General features: G+C 44.2%; 1 protein-coding gene and 2 pseudogenes across 3 annotated transcripts; 2 read left to right on the top strand and 1 right to left on the bottom strand.

The window, feature by feature from the left end:
• The first annotated feature begins 1,643 nt into the window (after window positions 1–1,643).
• LOC125530669 (uncharacterized) lies at window positions 1,644–7,531 on the top strand (annotated as a pseudogene). The gene is made up of 2 exons (XR_015602556.1): window positions 1,644–6,258; window positions 6,364–7,531. The product of XR_015602556.1 is annotated as an uncharacterized LOC125530669 (transcript).
• A 1,850-nt stretch (window positions 7,532–9,381) lies between these two features.
• Window positions 9,382–13,695, top strand: LOC147972480 (uncharacterized; annotated as a pseudogene). Its single transcript, XR_015603420.1, has 2 exons — window positions 9,382–12,713; window positions 12,811–13,695. The product of XR_015603420.1 is annotated as an uncharacterized LOC147972480 (transcript).
• A 787-nt stretch (window positions 13,696–14,482) lies between these two features.
• LOC147972481 (uncharacterized) lies at window positions 14,483–17,773 on the bottom strand. Its single transcript, XM_087524352.1, has 6 exons — window positions 16,409–17,773; window positions 15,950–16,251; window positions 15,114–15,850; window positions 14,956–15,002; window positions 14,767–14,871; window positions 14,483–14,665 (listed from the first exon to the last, which is right to left on the bottom strand). Exons 1-6 carry the CDS (start codon window positions 17,771–17,773, stop codon window positions 14,483–14,485), a joined length of 2,739 nt encoding a protein of 912 aa, XP_087380478.1.
• Window positions 17,774–18,261: the final 488 nt, after the last annotated feature.

An 18,261-nucleotide genomic window follows, 5' to 3' on the forward strand; every position in this document is an offset into this window, starting at 1 on the left:
CCATTTCCTTTGTGTAAGAAAAGATGAACGCAGAGAGTTAGGCCAACTTTCGTATAAATTTTACGACTTCATCTGCGTTGTGTGCTGTTTACTCGGTGCTCTACTTGTTCAGAGTCAACCCAACGGAAAATCAAAGAAGTACATAATTAGTTTGAACCAGATCTTGTCCAAAGTTAGACCAATTTACGGCTACATTGATCCAGTCAAATTGGTAAAAGTTGCATCAAGTTAATAATAGATCGTCTCTAGCCAACCTTCCCTATAAATTGGCAGCAAGTTTACTGGTACATTACTCCCTGCCAAGTTTGAAGGAGAAAAGTTGGGACCAAGTTAAGAGTGCATTAATTATTAGTTCTACCACATTCTTGAGATGAATTTGAGACAAGTAATGTTGGCCCAGACGACTCTGAAATTGTTGTTGTGCTATGGAGGCGCATGTGCCTGCGCGAATTCTCTTATTTTCGATCGTTGTGGGTGTGGTTGCTAATCCAGGGATCAACGTTGTGTTGTTTGTCTTCTTGATATTGTATCGTCCGCAAGGCAATGCACGCGCTGCTTGACCCTTCTTTTGTGAATAATAATGAAACATCTCTCCATGGTGTAGAAAAACAGGCAATTCTAGCCACCATCACATGGCGATTCCCTCAAACTTGTGATGTAGAGTTCCACTGAGTGCCAACCACACCATGGCCCAAGCCACCATTATGGTTTTGTGGTCAACGATATTGCTCTCCCGCGTATGAAATTGTAAATTACTCCCTATGTTCTGAATTATAAGATGTTCTGTGTTTTTTTTGAATCGGATGTATATAGATGTATTTTGATGTGTTTGTTCATAGTGTATACATGTAGTTCATATCAAAATACTCAAAACATCTTATAAGCCGGAACGGAGGAAGAACCTCCGAGGGGTAGGAATGCCCTTTTGCTTGGTAATACTAGGCTACAAACTTGAAAAATATTTTAGGTAATAAAATAGGGTAAATGATCAAGGTGGTAAAGTAAAGATGGGTGTTTGATCAATTGAAAAGTAAAGAAGGACATATGATCAAGAATCAAACCAAAACTGAAAAATGCGTTTCGCATCTTGCGCTGTAGTGAGCATGGGTAAAGAAAATACAATATTTTGACGTGTCAACAAAATGTACGTGTGCATGTAATTTGTGTGCCTATATTTTTTCTGTATATAATACTCTCTTTGTTCACAAATATAAGATGTTCTAGGTTTTTTGTGAATCGGATGTTCATAGACACAAATGTATTTGTTCACTCATTTCAGTTCATATGTAGGTTATATTAAAATATTTAAAACATCTTATATTTGTGAATGGAGGGAGTACATGTCCTGGGTACAAAAAAAATGTATATGGATCTGAAAATAGCAAAGCTACATCTTGCTATTATAAATCTACAAATTTGGTTTTTAGTCTGCAAGTTAAAGTACTCCCTGTATCTATTAAAAAAATTACATATATGTATATCTATATTTACATGTGAATTTTTCATAACTTAAAAGTTTTATGAAAGAAATTACTAAATATAATTATGGATTCTCACTTTATCCCGAACTTCAAATCGGCGCACTTCAATAAAAATAAACACAGGCCTAAAAAAACACAAGGCGATAAAATAAATCGCCCATTGGGGATGTGGGGCCAACCGCGGTTAATCGGGCCACTTTCCCCTCCCCTTCTGTCCCAACCCGCCGCCTCTTCCTCCATGTTCCGGCATGTCGCCGGCCATCTTCCCCACCGCACCCACGTCCTCACCCGACTCCATCTGCCGCCAGGATCCGCACGTTTGGAGATGGCTCGCCGCAAGACGAGACTAGTCGTCGTGATGGCACGGAAGCGGCGCGGCCTCAGGTGGGAGGAGGGGGCGCCCCTCTGCCGCTCCTCACCGGCGGCACTGGTGGCTGCATTTCGCCGCTAGGTGACCTTCTCCTCACACCTATTGGTTGCCGCAGCAAGTTTAAGTGATTCCAGCGGCCTGGTCAATCTACGGCCATTTTGGTGAGTCTCTTCAGTTAGTGAATTAGCCGGTTAGTACTAGTACGTATCTGATAGAAGAACTATTCAGAGGGGTTTCTAAAATTTTGAGCTAGTAGATATCAGGCGAGGATTATTGTTGCCAGGACGGGAATGCATCGAGTTCTAACAAAACAATGAAGGCCACAAAGTGAAAGTCCATGTAAATCACCACAAATCAATCATATATGCAACAATCAGATAATTTTGTAGGCCTTAGTAACAAGATAAAGACCTACTGTTGGTACTTTGAATGGGATTGCTTACTCTCTCCTCTTAGTAATGCTCTATAGGATGAAAAGGAGGCACAGTCACTACCTCTGGAAGTCAGTTCAAACCACCTTCTGCCATAGCCCAACTAATGACACTTCTAGATGCACATTTCCTCTGTTTGAACAGCATTAAGTGGTATTCACCATCAGCATAGCTAGCCGTGGAAGAAATGGCATTTTCAGTGTCCATGTCAAACACAAAAAGTTTCCACAAAAAGAGAGACAGTTAAGTTCACTTGACCTGTTGACGCGCCAATTTATCCAAGAAAACCAAGTAATAGCTCATGTTCACATGACAAGCACGATATTTTCTGTTTCCGTTGAACGGGCTGAAAGCATGCACGAGCACACTCATGACAGAGAACCAGGCGCAATTATCTGAAACCAGCCTTAGACCAGTAAACCGGATTTTTTGTCGCACATCGATCAACGTCGTCCCTATGCGGTTCCGTGTGGAAATTATGTAGCCAGGATGGAGTCAAGGTCTTCGCTGCCATGCCAATGAGAAGTAGCTGGACTTAAGTGGAGTCAAGGTCTTCGATGCAGAGGAGAATTAGCCGGACTTGGGTGGAGTCAAGGTCTTCGGCGCAGATGAGAAGCAAATGCGAAGGTGTGTGAGGCTGCTGTAAATGTGTTTATAAAACCCTGGACCACAAAGCAGCTGGGCAAACCCATCTCAGCTGGAGCTCACACACAGTGACACTAACACAGCTACTGGTAACACCAAGCAGAAATGGCCGGCCCACGCATTCTGCTCTCCGGACAGCAACCAGAGGTGCACCATTCTCTAAATGTCTTTCAACCATCACGCCTTTTCGCTTGTGTGCGTCAGACTTACGGGAGTAGTACATCCAGTTTATGTGATCTTTTTCCATCTATGCATGCAGCCATAGTACATATATAGCCAGTGAGATCGACCATGGTGAACTCCACGGTGCCCCCACCACTGCCGCTTCGCCTGATTCTCTCGCTTGCCCTGCTACTGCTGCTTCTCCTTACTTCCAAGCAAGCCGAGGGCCGCACCACACACCGAGGCACTTCGCTGAGGGCCCAAGCCGCGGCACTTCTCCACTGGAAATCATCTGTCAAGTACTCCTCGAAGCACCAGCTAGGAACCTGGAGAGACGACGGCATGTACCCATGCAACTGGACCGGCATCACCTGCGGCGACACCCGGTCACGCGGAGGAACCATGGTGAAGGTCATCAGAGGAATTGCCCTTGGCGGTGCCGGTGTTGTAGGGCAGCTGGACGCCCTGAAATTCCAGTCGCTCCCTTACCTCATCAACCTCGACCTCAGCGACAATCATCATCTCTCTGGTGCCATCCCACCTGCCATCGGTTCTCTTTCCATGCTTTCCACCCTCAACTTCTCTGGTGATCAGCTTAGTGGGCACATACCTGCAACAATCTGCAACCTTGGGAGGCTTGCACATCTGGACCTCTCCAGCAACAATCTCGCTGGCCAAATCCCTCCTGCCTTCGGTAATCTCTCAAGACTTGCTTTTCTCTATCTACCTGGCAATAGGCTCTCAGGTAGCGTCCCATGGAACCTAGGACAGCTTCAGAACATGAGAGAGATGGATTTGAGCTGGAATATCCTTTCTGGCCAAATACCTTCCTCCTTTGCAAACCTGAGGAACCTCAACGCTCTTGGTCTTTCTGATAATCGTCTGTCAGGACCCATACCTGAAGAGCTAGGACAAGTCCAAACCCTACAAGTGCTATACTTGCAAAAAAACAGGCTGAACGGTGCTATTCCGCCCTCCCTTGGAAACCTCACAATGCTCACATTCTTGTACCTATATCGGAACCAGCACACTGGTCAGATCCCGGTAGAGCTAGGGACGCTCTCGAGCTTGATTGAATTTGATTTGTCAGAGAACCATTTGACCGGCACTGTTCCCTTTTGTGTTGCTGGAAATCTTACTTCACTGGCCTATTTTTCTCTTTGGGGTAACCACATAACCAAATCCATCCCTCATGAGTTCGGAAATCTCGTGAATCTAGAAATCCTTGACCTCTCTGAAAATTTCATAGTTGGACCAGTGCCGTCAAGTATTGGGAACATGTCTTCACTTAGACAAATAGTAATACATACCAATAATCTCTCAGGAGAAATGCCGAATGAGCTTGGAAATTTGGCATACTTGGAATCACTGTCATCCCACGAAAACCAATTGTCCGGCCCAATCCCTCAAAGTTTTGGAAAATTGGCGAGCATGACAGAAATGCGACTATTCACCAATCAGCTCTCTGGCCCTTTGCCTTTGACACTCTCCAACCTTACCAATTTGGTCCTGGTTTTGCTGGCTGACAACCAGCTGACAGGACACTTGCCAGAGTTGTGCCAAAGTAAAAAGCTACAAGATTTCCAAATTTTTGATAATAATCTGGATGGTCCTGTCCCAAAAGGTTTGAGGGATTGCAGTTCACTAATATCCCTTGGAATTGACAAAAATCAGATCGAGGGAGACATAACTAAATCATTTGGGGTGTATCCGCATCTCAATGACATTAGTTTATCTTCAAACAAATTTGTAGGGCGGCTCTCGCCAAAATGGGGCTTGTGTCAAAACTTGACAAGTGTTGATTTTGGACACAACATGATAGAAGGCAGTATACCATCTGATCTTGGGGAGCTAAAAAATCTTGCAATTCTCGATATGCGTTTCAATAGGTTGACTAGTGAAATACCACCGGAAATTGGCAAGTTAAGCAGCCTCTATTGGATGGATCTAGGAAGCAATCGACTATCTGGCGAGATCCCTAAGCAAATCGGCCAACTTAGTAATCTTGAGATTCTTGATTTCTCAAGCAACCAGTTAAGTGGTAAAATACCAGAAGAGATCGGTAATTGTTTGAAACTGCAGTCATTACATATGAATAACAACAGCCTCAGTGAAAGTCTTCCTGGTAGTTTGGGCCATTTAGCTTCCCTTCAAAGCATGCTTGATCTTAGTATGAATAGTCTCAGTGGACCGATACCATCGGAACTCAGCAAACTTGAGATGCTGATGTTTGTGAACTTCTCACACAATCAATTCAGTGGTGGCATCCCCATCTCCATCGCAAGCATGCAAAGCATAACAGTATTTGATGTATCATACAACTTCCTAGAAGGCTCTGTCCCAAATGGTATTCACAATACATCAGCTGAATGGTTTCTCCACAACAAAGGCCTCTGTGGAAACCTTGTTGGCCTGTCTCCTTGTGATTTGCAACTTGCAGATCATAGTCGGAAACATCAAAAGATTATACTACCAGTGGGTCTTCCTATGTTTGTCGCTACTATTTCAATAGTAGCAGGTGTAGTTGCCCTTTTGATCTGTCGCAAGAAAGCATCTAAAAGTACTGATGATGTGAGCAAAGGGGGTGTTTTCTCTGTATGGAGCTTTGATGGCAGAATGGCATTTGAGGATATTATGAATGCAACTGAAAATTTTGATGAGAAGCACTGCGTTGGAGAAGGATCATAAGGTAGTGTTTATAAGGCAGAACTTCAAGATGGACAAGTGGTTGCAGTAAAGAAACTCCATGCAGGTGATGAAGAGGCACATGATGAAGAAAGATTCCAGCATGAGATTGAAATGTTAACAGAAATTCGCCAACGCAGCATCGTGAAACTGTATGGCTATTGTTCTCATCCACGGTACAGGTTCCTTGTATGTCAGTTTATAGAGAAAGGAAATCTAGCTTCTATCTTGAGCAATGACGAACTAGCAATCCAGTTCCATTGGCAAAGAAGGACGGCTCTCATAAGAGATGTGGCTCAAGCCATCACTTACCTCCATCACGATGTTCACCCGCCCATAATTCATCGAGACATCACAAGCAGAAACATCTTACTAGATGCTGATTACAAAGCATTTGTTTCAGATTTCGGTATTGCAAGAATGTTGAAACCTGATTCATCAAATTGGAGTGCACTGGCAGGGACCTACGGATACATTGCACCTGGTACGTTTGTTCAATATAGAACTATATCCTCTAGTAAATTGTGTTAGATGGAATGCTCCACCCTGATGCGTACTCCTAATTCTTATGTTCCTGTGTTGGATGCAGAATTTTCCTACACTTCTCTAGTTACAGAGAAATGTGATGTATATAGCTTTGGTGTCGTGGTGCTTGAGGTGTTGATGGGAAAACATCCAGGAGAGATGCAAAATTTTCAGTCCTCACTCAATGAAAATTTTCATCTGGAAGAAATTTTGGACAAACAACTTCCACAACCCGAAGCTGATGTGGCAGAAGACGTGAGACGGTGCATCTCTGTGGCATTTGGCTGCCTAACTCCTTCGCCCAAGGAAAGGCCAACTATGATGAAAGTTTATCGAGATCTTTCCATCTGAAATTACATGTTAAATTCTTTCAGATAGATCATCTTCGCCTTGTTTAGTTCTGAATAAAACTTAGGCTACCTTAGCTGTCCAAGGATCTTCAAACCGAATAATAATGCTATTTCTGGTGGGCATCATAAAATGTATGGGTCACGATTGTTACACTGTATAATTGTTCTTCTGATGATCATACAGATCATGGATCAAGCTTATGATAATATTTTTGGAGAAGGCTCGAAGTAATGATAATTGTCTCATATTTGTTAGACTCTCTGAACTTCTGTTATCTCTTCTATGTCTGCGTAGAATGCCCTGGCCGCAGGCATGGAGGCATTTCCTGTGGCGAAGGGATCTCCACCATCCTGTCGCTTCTTCCTGTGGCTGTCTAAGTTTCATGTTCGCGAGCTACAGCACGTAGGGCGACTTGGCAAGATGACTGAGGCGTTGCTAAGGTACAACTCTCTGACACTCATACCGACAAAGTTTCAGCCCCCCGAAAACATTACGTAGCAACTGATTATGAACACAAGGAACACTACCGGTGTGTGATTAATCGCGTGTTAAAGTGAATGAGGCGACAAACTGAACTTATACTCAATTCAGCTCCCCGTAAATGCAAGCACAGATGCAGTGCAAAATACAGTACTCCGTCGCGGCTCTTTTTTATTATTATTAAGTGAGCCACGCAACGCATCTTATTAAGCAGTGGTGGAGCTAGCATTTGAGAACATCATGGTCATACCGTGTTCTCAAAGAACAGCCACTCGAGGTGCTTCAATTGCCTTGGCTACTCAGCCAAGAAGACCACCAAGTTCCTCACATTCCTGATAACAGAGAGCAATTCTAATTCATCTCATCGTCGAATAGCACAAACGGGGGCAGGGGAGTCAGACGCCCGGGGGCAGGGGAGCGGGAAGGTGAGGCCGGATCCTCATCGGGGGCTGGGCTCCGGCCGGCGAGTCGGCGACCGGCGAGGGCGGCGAGCCGGCGTTAGGAGGGGCAGGGCACGGCTCTGGGAGGGCGTCAGGATTAGCCGGCTGTCCCCTGGCTTTTTTTTTGAGCAACGGCTGTCCCCTGGCTCAATGTGGAACGAGGGCGTGGCTGTAGCCTGTGGGTTGTGGCTGCGTTGGCTTGGGCCACTTTTTTCTCTGGCCCAGTTAAAGATCCATAGGTATTGTGTTGGCTGCTCCAAAATCCCAGAGTGGGCCACGGCCCACCCTGGCCACTCTGCAGCTATTAAGTGTTGAGTTTTCTCAAAAAAAAGCTATTAAGTGTTGAGCAACTAATTAACGAGTGCTCCTTCGGGAGCCTCGTAACGATCAGCATCACTTGGCGCGCTCCCAGCCATTTGCCACGTGTCGCGCTCCGGGCGCTCCCTCCCGATTTTGTTTTTTTTTTCGCACGCGTTTTCGGCTTTTTAAACGGGTTTTTTCGATGTTTTGATTTTCTACCGGTCTTCCTTAGCTTTTGGGTCAAAAAAATTTGCGCGAAAAAGACATGTTTTTTCTCTTTCATGAGAGTCACAGTTTTGTTTCCGCGAAAGGCACGGTTGTGCTTTCGCGAGAGTCACGGCCGTGCCTTTCAGAAACGGAAAAAAATGTGTTTTTTTTTTCTCTTTGCGAGAGGCACGGTTTTGCTTCCGCAAGAAACACGCTTGTGTTTTCGCGAGAGTCACAGTCGTGCCTTTCAAAAACGAAAAAAAACGTGTTTTCTGTCTTTTTTCTTCTACGAGAGGCACGGTTTTGCTTCCGTGAGAGGCACGGTTGTGCTTTCGCGAGAGTCACGGCCGTGCCTTTCAAAAAAGGAAAAAATACGTTTTTTGTTTTTTTTTCTTCCGCGAGAGGCACGGTTGTGCTTTCGCGAGAGTCACGGCCGTGCCTCTCGAAAACGGGAAAAAACTCGTTTCCTATTTGTTTCTTCCGCGAGAGGTACGGTTATGCTTTCGCGAGAGTCTCAGCCGTGTCTCTCGGAAACGGAAAAAACGTGTTTTCTATTTTTTTTTCCTTCCGCGAGAGGCACGGGCGTGCCTTTTCGGAAAGGGAAAAACCCGTGTTCCTGGATCAATTTATTTTGTCCAGTTTTTTGTGAAAAAAAAGTTTGTCAAAACCTATCAACATGAGATCTGGCTTTGAAGATCTCGACGCGAGAAATCCAACGGTGAAAGTGGTTCAAGATCTGGATGCACGATTTAAGAGATAAAACGTTTTGAATAAACGGATCTATGAAAGAAGGGGAAACTCTCAGGTTGCGACAAGTGGCGCACATGCAGCACGCCACTTGTCGTAACCTGGGAGGTGTGAGTGATATTTGTAACAAGTACACCTCAACTAATAATTTCGATGAATTTGCCTAAAAAAATAAGTGTTGCAAATCTCATAATAAATAAACATGTAAAAACATAGGTTAAAAATTTTGTGGGTCATGCCGACAGTTTTCCCTGTTTGAACCGTACTCCTACTGATTGTGTTAACCATCAACTCATATATACATGCTAAAGTTTCCAAGAAAAAGTCCAACCCCGCACGACAATTGCACACATCGACATTAATGCTGTCCATGTCGAATACATACAAGTTCAACTGAGGCCCTAAATTTTCCAAGAAAACCGAGGAAAAAGTCCATCTCTACAGCGGACTGGAAGCACGACCAATCTTAGACCAGTAAACCCGCTCCAAGTCTGATGTTTGTCAGCCTTGAAACATCTCGAACTAGAAAACGCAGAAGATTTCGGTCCTATTGCGTATGGAAAGCATATAGCCGGCCGGCCGCACTATAGGAGCCAACTCACTCGTCTCAGTCCAGCAAAACCAAAGCACGAAACGGCTGCTGCCTTCGGCTCCGCTCCGGACACCAGAGATACGTACATGCGCTCTTCTTCTCTGTGCCTCTTGCTCCGAGACTTGTGGGAGTATTTTTGATCGGTTAACTAGTTTACGTGATGATCACTTGGGCGTATGCATGCAGTCATATCATCGTAGTACGCACGCGCCATGGCGGATCCCAAGGTGACCCCGCCGCTGCTGCTGCATCACCCGGTTCTCTCGCTTGCCCTGCTGCTGCTTCTCCTTCTCCTTGCTTCCACGCAAGCCGAGGGCCGCGCCACGCCCGCGACAGCAACAGCGGCAGGCCGCGGCACTTCGCTGAGATCCCAGGCCGCGGCGCTTCTCCGCTGGAAATCATCTGTCAAGTACTCCTCCAAGCACTCCTAGCTGGGAACCTGGAGAGACGACGGCGGCATGCACCCGTGCAACTGGACCGGCATCACCTGCGGCAACACTCGGTCACGCCGAGGAGCCACGGCCAAGGTCATCAGAGGAATCTCCCTTGGCGGGGCCGGCATTGCAGGGCGGCTGGACGCCTTGAGTTTCCAGTCGCTCCCTCACCTCGTCAACCTCGACCTCAGCGGCAACTATGGTCTCACCGGTGCCATCCCTCCAGGCATCGGCTCTCTTCCCATGCTCTCCACACTCAACTTCTCCGGTGACCAGCTATGGGGGTCCATACCCTCGTCGTTAAGCAACCTCCGGAGGCTCACGCTACTGGACCTCTCCAGCAACAATCTCACCGGCCAAATCCCTGTTGCTTTAGGTAATCTCTCAAGACTTGCCTTTCTTTATCTACCTGGGAATAGGCTGTCAGGTAACATCCCATGGCACCTTGGACGGCTTCGGAACATGAGAGAGATGGATTTGGGCTCCAACATCCTTTCTGGCCAAATACCTTCTGCCCTTGCAAACTTGACCAGCCTCAACTCTCTGGTCTTTTCTGACAACCGTTTGTCAGGACCCATACCTGAAGAGTTAGGACAAGTCCAGACTCTGCAAGAACTAGTATTCGAGAAAAACAACCTCAATGGCATACTTCCGCGCTCCTTTGGAAACCTCACAGAGCTTAGATACCTCACCGCATATCTGAACCAGCTCACTGGTCCGGTCCCTGTAGAGTTTGGGATGCTCTCCAACTTGATTGGGTTGGATTTGTCGGTGAACCGTTTAACCGGCTCAGTTCCCTCTGGTGTTGCCGGCAATCTTACTTCACTGACCTATTTTGCTCTTTGGGATAACCATATAACTGGATCAATCCCTCATGAGTTTGGAAATCTTGTGAATCTTGAAGCACTCCTACTCTCGGACAATTTCATTGTTGGATCAGTGCTGCCAAGTATTGGGAACATGTCTTCACTAAAACAAATAGCAATAAATAACAACAGTCTCTCTGGCGAGTTGCCGCCCGAGTTTGGAAATTTGGAAAAATTGGAATATCTTATATCCTACCAAAACAAATTGTCCGGATCAATTCATCAAAGTTTTGGGAAATTGAAGAGCATGATAGAAATGCGACTGTTCAATAATAAGTTCTCTGGTCCTTTGCCTCCTGGACTCTCCAACCTCACCAATTTGGTCGCCATTCAACTGGCTGACAACCAGCTGACCGGACACTTGCCAGACTTGTGCCACGGTAAGAAGCTTCAGGTTTTCCGACTCTTTCGCAACAATTTTGACGGGCCTGTCCCAAAAGGTTTGAGGGATTGTAGTTCACTAATATATTTCGGAATCAGCAAAAATCAGATCGAGGGAGACATATCTGAAGCATTTGGGGTGTATCCACATCTGAGTGACATTAATTTGTCTTCAAACAGATTTAAAGGCCGGCTCTCGCCAAACTGGGGCTCATGTAAAAACTTAACAGGTATTAATTTCGAAGACAACATGATAGAAGGTGGTATACCTTCTGAGTTGGGGGGGCTAAAAAATCTTAGAAGACTCATACTGAGTTTCAATAGGTTGACCAGTGAGATACCACCAGAAATCGGCAAGCTAACGAATCTGTACTGGATGGATTTAAGAAACAACAAACTATCTGGCCAGATCCCTAAGCAAATCGGCCAACTTAGTAATCTTGAGATTCTTCATTTCTCAAGCAACCTTTTAAGTGGTAAAGTACCAGAAGAGATTGGAAATTGTCTGAAACTGCAGTCATTACATATGGAGAACAAGTGAACAACAGCCTTAATGGAAGTCTTCCTGGTAGTTTGGGCAATTTAGCTTCGCTGCAAAGAATGCTTGATCTTAGTATGAACAGTCTCAGCGGACCAATACCACCGGAACTCGGGAAACTAGAGGTATTGATGTTTGTAAACTTCTCACACAATCAATTCAGCGGTGCCATCCCTGTTTCGATTGCAAGCATGCAAAGCCTAACAATGTTTGATGTATCATACAACTTCCTAGAAGGGTCTATCCCGAAAGGGATTCGCAATGCATCAGCAGAATGGTTTCTCCACAACAAAGATCTTTGTGGAGACCTTATTGGCATCTCTCCTTGTAATTTACCCCTTGCGGATCATAGGAGAAAGCATCAAAAGATTATACTGTCAATCGGTCTTCCTATGTTTGCTGCTGCTATTTCAGTAGTAGTAGCATGTGTAATTGCCTTTTTTATTTGCCGCAAGAAAGTATCTCAAAGAACTGATGATGTGAACAAAAGGGATGTATTCTCTGTATGGAGCTTTGATGGCAAAATGGCATTTGAGGATATTATCAATGCAACTGACAATTTCGATGAGAAACATTGCATTGGAGAAGGATCCAGTGGTATTGTTTATAAGGCAGAACTTCAAGATGAACAAGTGGTTGCAGTAAAGAAACTCCCATGGAGGCGATGAGGAGGCACATGATGAAGAAAGATTCCAGCATGAGATTGAAATGTTAACAAAAATTCGCCAACGCAGCATCGTCAAGCTATATGGGTATTGCTCTCATCCACGGTACAGGTTCCTTGTATGCCAGTATATAGAGAAAGGAAATCTAGCTTCTATCTTAAGCAATGAAGAACTAGCAGTCCAATTCCATTGGCAGAGAAGGGTGGCTCTAATAAGAGATGTGGCTCAAGCCCTCACTTACCTCCACCATGATGTTCACCCACCCATAATTCATCGAGACATCACAAGCAGAAACATCTTACTAGATGCTGGCTACAAGGGGTTTGTCTCGGATTTCGGTATTGCAAGAATGTTGAAACCTGATTCATCAAACTGGAGTGCACTAGCAGGGACTTATGGGTACATAGCACCTGGTATGTTTATTCAACACAATGCTATCTAAATTCTGTTAGATTGAACACTCTGCACTAATGCATAATCCTAATTCTTATGTTCCTGTTTTGGACACAGAATGTTCCTACACTTCTCTAGTTACGGAGAAATGTGATGTATATAGCTTTGGCGTGGTGGTGCCCGAGGTGTTGATGGGCAAACATCCAGGAGACATACAAGCTTTTCATTCTTCACTCAATGACAAATTCCTCCTAGAAGAAATTTTGGATAAACGACTTCCACGACCCAAAACCGAGGCGAACAACGTGAAGCGGTGCATCTCTGTGGCATTTGATTGCCTAACCCCTTCACCCAAAGAAAGGCCAACTATGCTAAAAGTTTATCAAGATCTTTTCATCTGAACTTACATGTTAAATTCTTGCGAGTAAAATGCAAGCGCGGTCCTAATTCTTTTCCAAAAGTGTCGATTGGGTCCTAATTCTTTCAAAATGCACATCTGGATCCTAATTCTTTCTAAGTTGTTCACCCGAGGTCCTAATTTCGTCTGACCGCCGCTGACCAGCTCGCGTGGCGCTTTGACCGCTGCCACGTCGACTCGAGGGCCCACGCGGGAGATTTCCCGCGGTTGGAGGTTGGGAATTTAAGCAGTTTGGCCCCTGGAGTTTATGCTTTCATCATTCCCCAGTCCCTAGGTCTTCTGCTTGCTCTCTTCCTCTCTCTGGCGCCGCGCCGTCGCCGCCATGTCCGCCGCCGCTAGCTCGTCTGCCGTGAAGCACCGCGGGAAGAAGGCTTCCCAAGCGCCTCCTCCACCTCCGGCATTAGCCCTTTTCTCGCCGCCCATCTCATCGCCGGCCCAAGCGGGTATGCTGCCGTTGGTACCATGCCCTAGCTGCCGCATTCGATCTACAATTCGTCTTGTATCAAAATCAGAGGCAAATCCTGGCAGGATTTTCTACAAGTGCCAACCACCATGTAAGATCTTCTACAAGTGCCCAATCGATTTGATTTTTCTGTGTTTCTTTTTGGCTGAATTTTTTTTATTTTTCTGTGTTTCTTTTTGGCTGAATTTTTTTTACTCAATTTCTGTCAGATTCCACCAAATCCTTGCCAACATTATTATTGGGAAGATGGACCAGACAACTATTTAGATTTTTTTGGTGAGAGGTGGATACGTCAGCCCTGGATTGAGCAGTTTTGATTCAGCTGGTGTCATTGCAAGTGAAGAAACAGAGGTGCAAGTGAAGAAGCAGAGCACTGTTGAGACTGTGGTGTATGCAGAAGCAATGCAGAAGATGAATGAGCTCATTTTTCTCTGTAGGAGTATTCTCAGTGCACTTGTTGTATTGATTGTAGTAGTGGTGTATGTAGGATTTAAGAAGTGATGTGGTAGTATGATGTATCTAGTGTTCAATGCTTGTTGGTGTATCCAGATGTTGATCATGTACTGTTGCAATGAAATTGAACTAAAATTTGGCAGCATTTTGGTTGTTTTTCTGTACTTTTGCAGCAATTTTTTTACTAGCATTGACAGCACAAATAAACAGTAATATACAAGGCCTTTCTTTTACTAGTAATTGAACTTAAAAGCAGTCTGAAAGATAGATAGATGGATTCAGCATTACAAGGTCTTCAAGTTGTGCAACAAAAGTAGGAAATAGCATTACATTTCCATGGTTTGTGTGAAACCCAAAGTCACATCTCAGCATGAGGTTTCATTACAAACCATCTTGTTTCCTAAGCAAAAGAAAAACATCCTACACTGCTTCTTTCCATAACAGCTTTGTAGTCTTCACTTCTGAATTGTTGGGGCTTTGTTCTCCTTAGTTTTTTTCACTTTCTTCCTTCTCTTCAAACCTAGTGTAGCAGTAGTATGGCTTCTTGGAGGTGGCAGGGCATCTCTGCAGTTTGCAACGAACTGGCTTTCTGGTAGAGGAGTTGGCACTGCTGTTTGAGATTGTTGAGTAGCTATAGCCTACAAACCAACCAAACATTTAGTTAGTAATGTAGGTGAATTTCTGGAAGAACATATGGCATTGCATTTATTAACATTGCATTTGAATAAAAAGCTCTCACTTGGTCCTGTAAAATCTCAATCACAGTAGATGAAGCAATATCATAAGTCATAGAAGAAGATATCATATTGGATGTACTTTTGCCCACTTGTGGACATGCCTTTTTCTGCAAAAAAATCAGAAATGTTGTTGAGCATTGCAATTTCAGAAATCTGTCAACATTTGAGGGAAACATTTAAGGGAAATGCACCTTGCAACTGGGCCTTCTCTTGACTGGTAGTTTAGTTCTTTGTTGTGTTTCTGGAAGCACAACCTGAATTGGCACATGTTCTTGTATTGATGGCTCATCTTCAGTTGTTGGCACATGTTCTGTTGCTGCATGTTCAGTTGCTGCATGTTCTGTTGCTGCATGTTCTGCTGATGCATGTTCTGTTGCTGGATCATGTTCTGCTGCTGCCTCTTCTGCTGCTGGCTCCTGTTCTGCTTCTGCCTTATGTGCTGCTCCAGGATCTTGTGTTGTTGGTTGTCCTCTACCTAGTTCAGGGCACTTTCTTTTGTTGTGTCCTGGTTGATTGCACACACTGCAGTGCCCAATAATGCCATGTCTGCTCATCCTAGTTCCATTGTCCTCCTCTAGTGGGTTCTGCTTTCTCTTCTTTCCAGGCCTACCAACTTTCTTCTCATAGTTTGGTGGCAGCATTTGAGGCCCATTAGTTTTAGGCCACACTCTAGGATCACTACATGGCATTATGATCTTGCCATAAGCAGCTTTGAAAGCATCAATGCTGTAGCACTTGTTGACAACATCCTCTGGTTTAATTCTTTCATGTCTTAAACATGCAACTCCATGTCTACATGGAATTCCTGAGAGCTGCCATGCCCTACAAGAGCACTCCTCCTTCTGTATGTTCACATCATACTCCCCAACCATGCCCATAACATGAAATATGTGTTGTCCAGCTGGTAATGCAGTGCAGTTGTTGGACATGTTAATATTTTTATCCAGTTTCTTTCTAATTTTGGGACAAATTTGACCACACATCTCCTCAGATTCCAGATTCTTGCTATAAAACCTAGTCATTAATTGGTCCTTGATCTTCTTAAGACAAGTAACTATAGGCATTTCTCTGGCATCAAGTATATACCTATGAAATCACTACAGTTAGAACAAATGAAATGCTACAGTTCCAACAGTATGAAAGGATGCAGTATGACAATTTAAATGATACAGTACTACCACTTACTTGTTGAACACTTCACAACTGTTTTTCAGAAGCAAATCACACTTTGGGAGTTCATGGAAATAAGCCTTGCACCACTGCCTTGGGTCAATTGCATCCAAGTACTCATAGGCCCCCTGGTCCAGCTCTTTCATCTCTTGCATGTACTTCTTCCAGTCTGCCTCATGTGTAGCTCTTGCAATTTGCCACAATTTATTCTTCATTACATCACCTTTCCAGTTCTTTGCAAAGTTTTGATGCAAATGCCTCACACAAAATCTATGTTGTGCATGAGGAAATATTGCATTGACAGCATTAATCAACCCCTACATACATTGCAGAATAAACAAATGAAATGCTACAGTATGATAATATGAAATGCTACAGTATGATAATATGAAATGTTATAGTATGATAATATGAAATGCTACAGTATGATAATATGAAATGCTACAGTGTGATAATATGAAATGTTATTACTACCTTCTGCCTATCACTCATCAATGTCCATGGTGTTGTGTTTTGTATGTTCAGATCCTCCTTCAGTGTGTTCAAGAACCACTTCCATGTGACAGTATCTTCCACTTCTACTATGGCAATTGCAATGGGAAAGATACAATCGTTAGGATCAACTCCAACAGCAGTCAGCATCACTCCACCATACTTGTTCTTAATGTGACACCCATCAATGCATATAATGGGCCTACAAGCTAGCAGAAAACCCCTTTTGCATGCATCTAAGGCCATGTAGCAGTTCTCAAACTTTCCATTGTTTGCATTCACAAACATGGTACTGCCAGGGTTTGATCTTCTGATTTCAGCTGCAAAGTCCCACAGTAAATTATACTGCTCAAGTTCATCTCCATGAATTTTCTTTAGTGCAATCCTCCTTGCTCTAGCTAGCTTACTTCTACTAGGTTGCATGTTGTAGTCCAACTGAACAAGTCTGCCAAAGTTCTGCAGTGTCATCTTCTCATCTGCTCTAAATGTTTCCACATACTTGCCAGCCAAATATCTTGCTGTAAATTGCTTGAGTGCCCACTCTCTTTCACATGTATGCTCACCCACATACTTCTTCACAACCCATGCTTTGGTCCTGCTATCAGGTGCAGCAAATAAGAACCAGGGACAATCTCCAACACAACCTGCCCTTATCCTCTGCTTATCATTCTTTATGTAATGAATTTGCACTCTCTGCTTCACAATGTACTCTTGAATTGCTGCTCTTAGTTCAATGACAGACAAGAACACCATGCCTATGTGAAAACTGACTTCTTTCATGTTCTCAGGCCTCCACCTTTTCAGCTTCACTTTCTTTTTCATTTTTTTCCTTCCTTGTGCATCTACTACTTCCACTTCCTCTGCTGAATCACTATCTTCAAGCTCTGAATCTTGTAGCTCCTGCAGTTCATCTGTATCATAATCACTGTCCTGCTCCCATTCAGATTTCTTCTTTTTCTTCTTCTCAAATTTTTCATCAACCCATTCTTCATACAGATCATCATCATCTTTGTCTACTTCATTGTCAGAGTCAACCCAGTCTGAATCCCATTCACTGTCATCACTGTCACTGTCATTTTCATTGGGGATTTCTTCTTCTACCACAATTTTCCTCCTGCTTCTTCTAAGCTCATGTCCAACATTTTGTCCCACTGGCGGAACACTGCTACTCCCTTCATTGCTGTTGTCTGCATTAAATTGGTTCAGTCTGCCTTTATGAGCTTTCACCTTAAACCTGGGACTTCCTCTTATTCCACTGCTAAACCCAGGAGATTTAGGGCTTAGTACAGGAGGTAGCTCAGGTGTACCACTAACATGAATATCATCAATTACATTGTCAAAGGCCATGTCTTTGTGATCAACAAACAACTGAAAGTACTAGAATTTTGGAACAACTGCTGTCATATGCAAAGTGTCAGTGTCACAGTCCACAATCCGCAGTCCATCGCCTAAATTCTTTCCAGGCAGTAACCAGTAAATAACATGCTTAGATTGGTCACTATATCCCAGTTGCTGCATAAAATCAGTGAGCCAGAGAGGAGACCATGTATCTACTTCGCAACCATCAAACAGAGCAACTTTCCCATCGACATACGTCTTCGATCGGCCAAATCCGCAGAAAAATCCAGCATAGTTGATTTCTACGGTAAAAACCTCCTCTTGTGGTCCTAGGTATCGAGGGATTCAGTCAAATACTACCATCGATTCGTGCTAAATAGGTATCCGCAGAAAAAGAGGATCAAGGGTTAGGGTTACGGGCACCACACTGACCGTATCGTGGAGGAGGATCTCTGGGTCGCCGATGCACAGGCGCCATCCTAGCGGCGGCGCCGTCG

This window comes from Triticum urartu, chromosome 5A (genome assembly GCF_056163025.1).
Source record: "Triticum urartu cultivar PI428250 chromosome 5A, HENAU_Tu73, whole genome shotgun sequence".
NCBI lineage: Eukaryota > Viridiplantae > Streptophyta > Magnoliopsida > Poales > Poaceae > Triticum > Triticum urartu.

Excerpts from the sequence above, each read along its gene's own strand:
- LOC147972481 (XM_087524352.1), bottom strand. The coding sequence starts at position 17,773 with ATGGCCTTTGACAATGTAATTGATGATATTCATGTTAGTGGTACACCT. Across the intron at positions 16,252-16,408 it reads TGATGAGTGATAGGCAGAAG|GGGTTGATTAATGCTGTCAA; the intron begins GTAGTAATAACA and ends CAATGTATGTAG. Across the intron at positions 15,851-15,949 it reads AGTTGTGAAGTGTTCAACAA|GTATATACTTGATGCCAGAG; the intron begins GTAAGTGGTAGT and ends GTGATTTCATAG.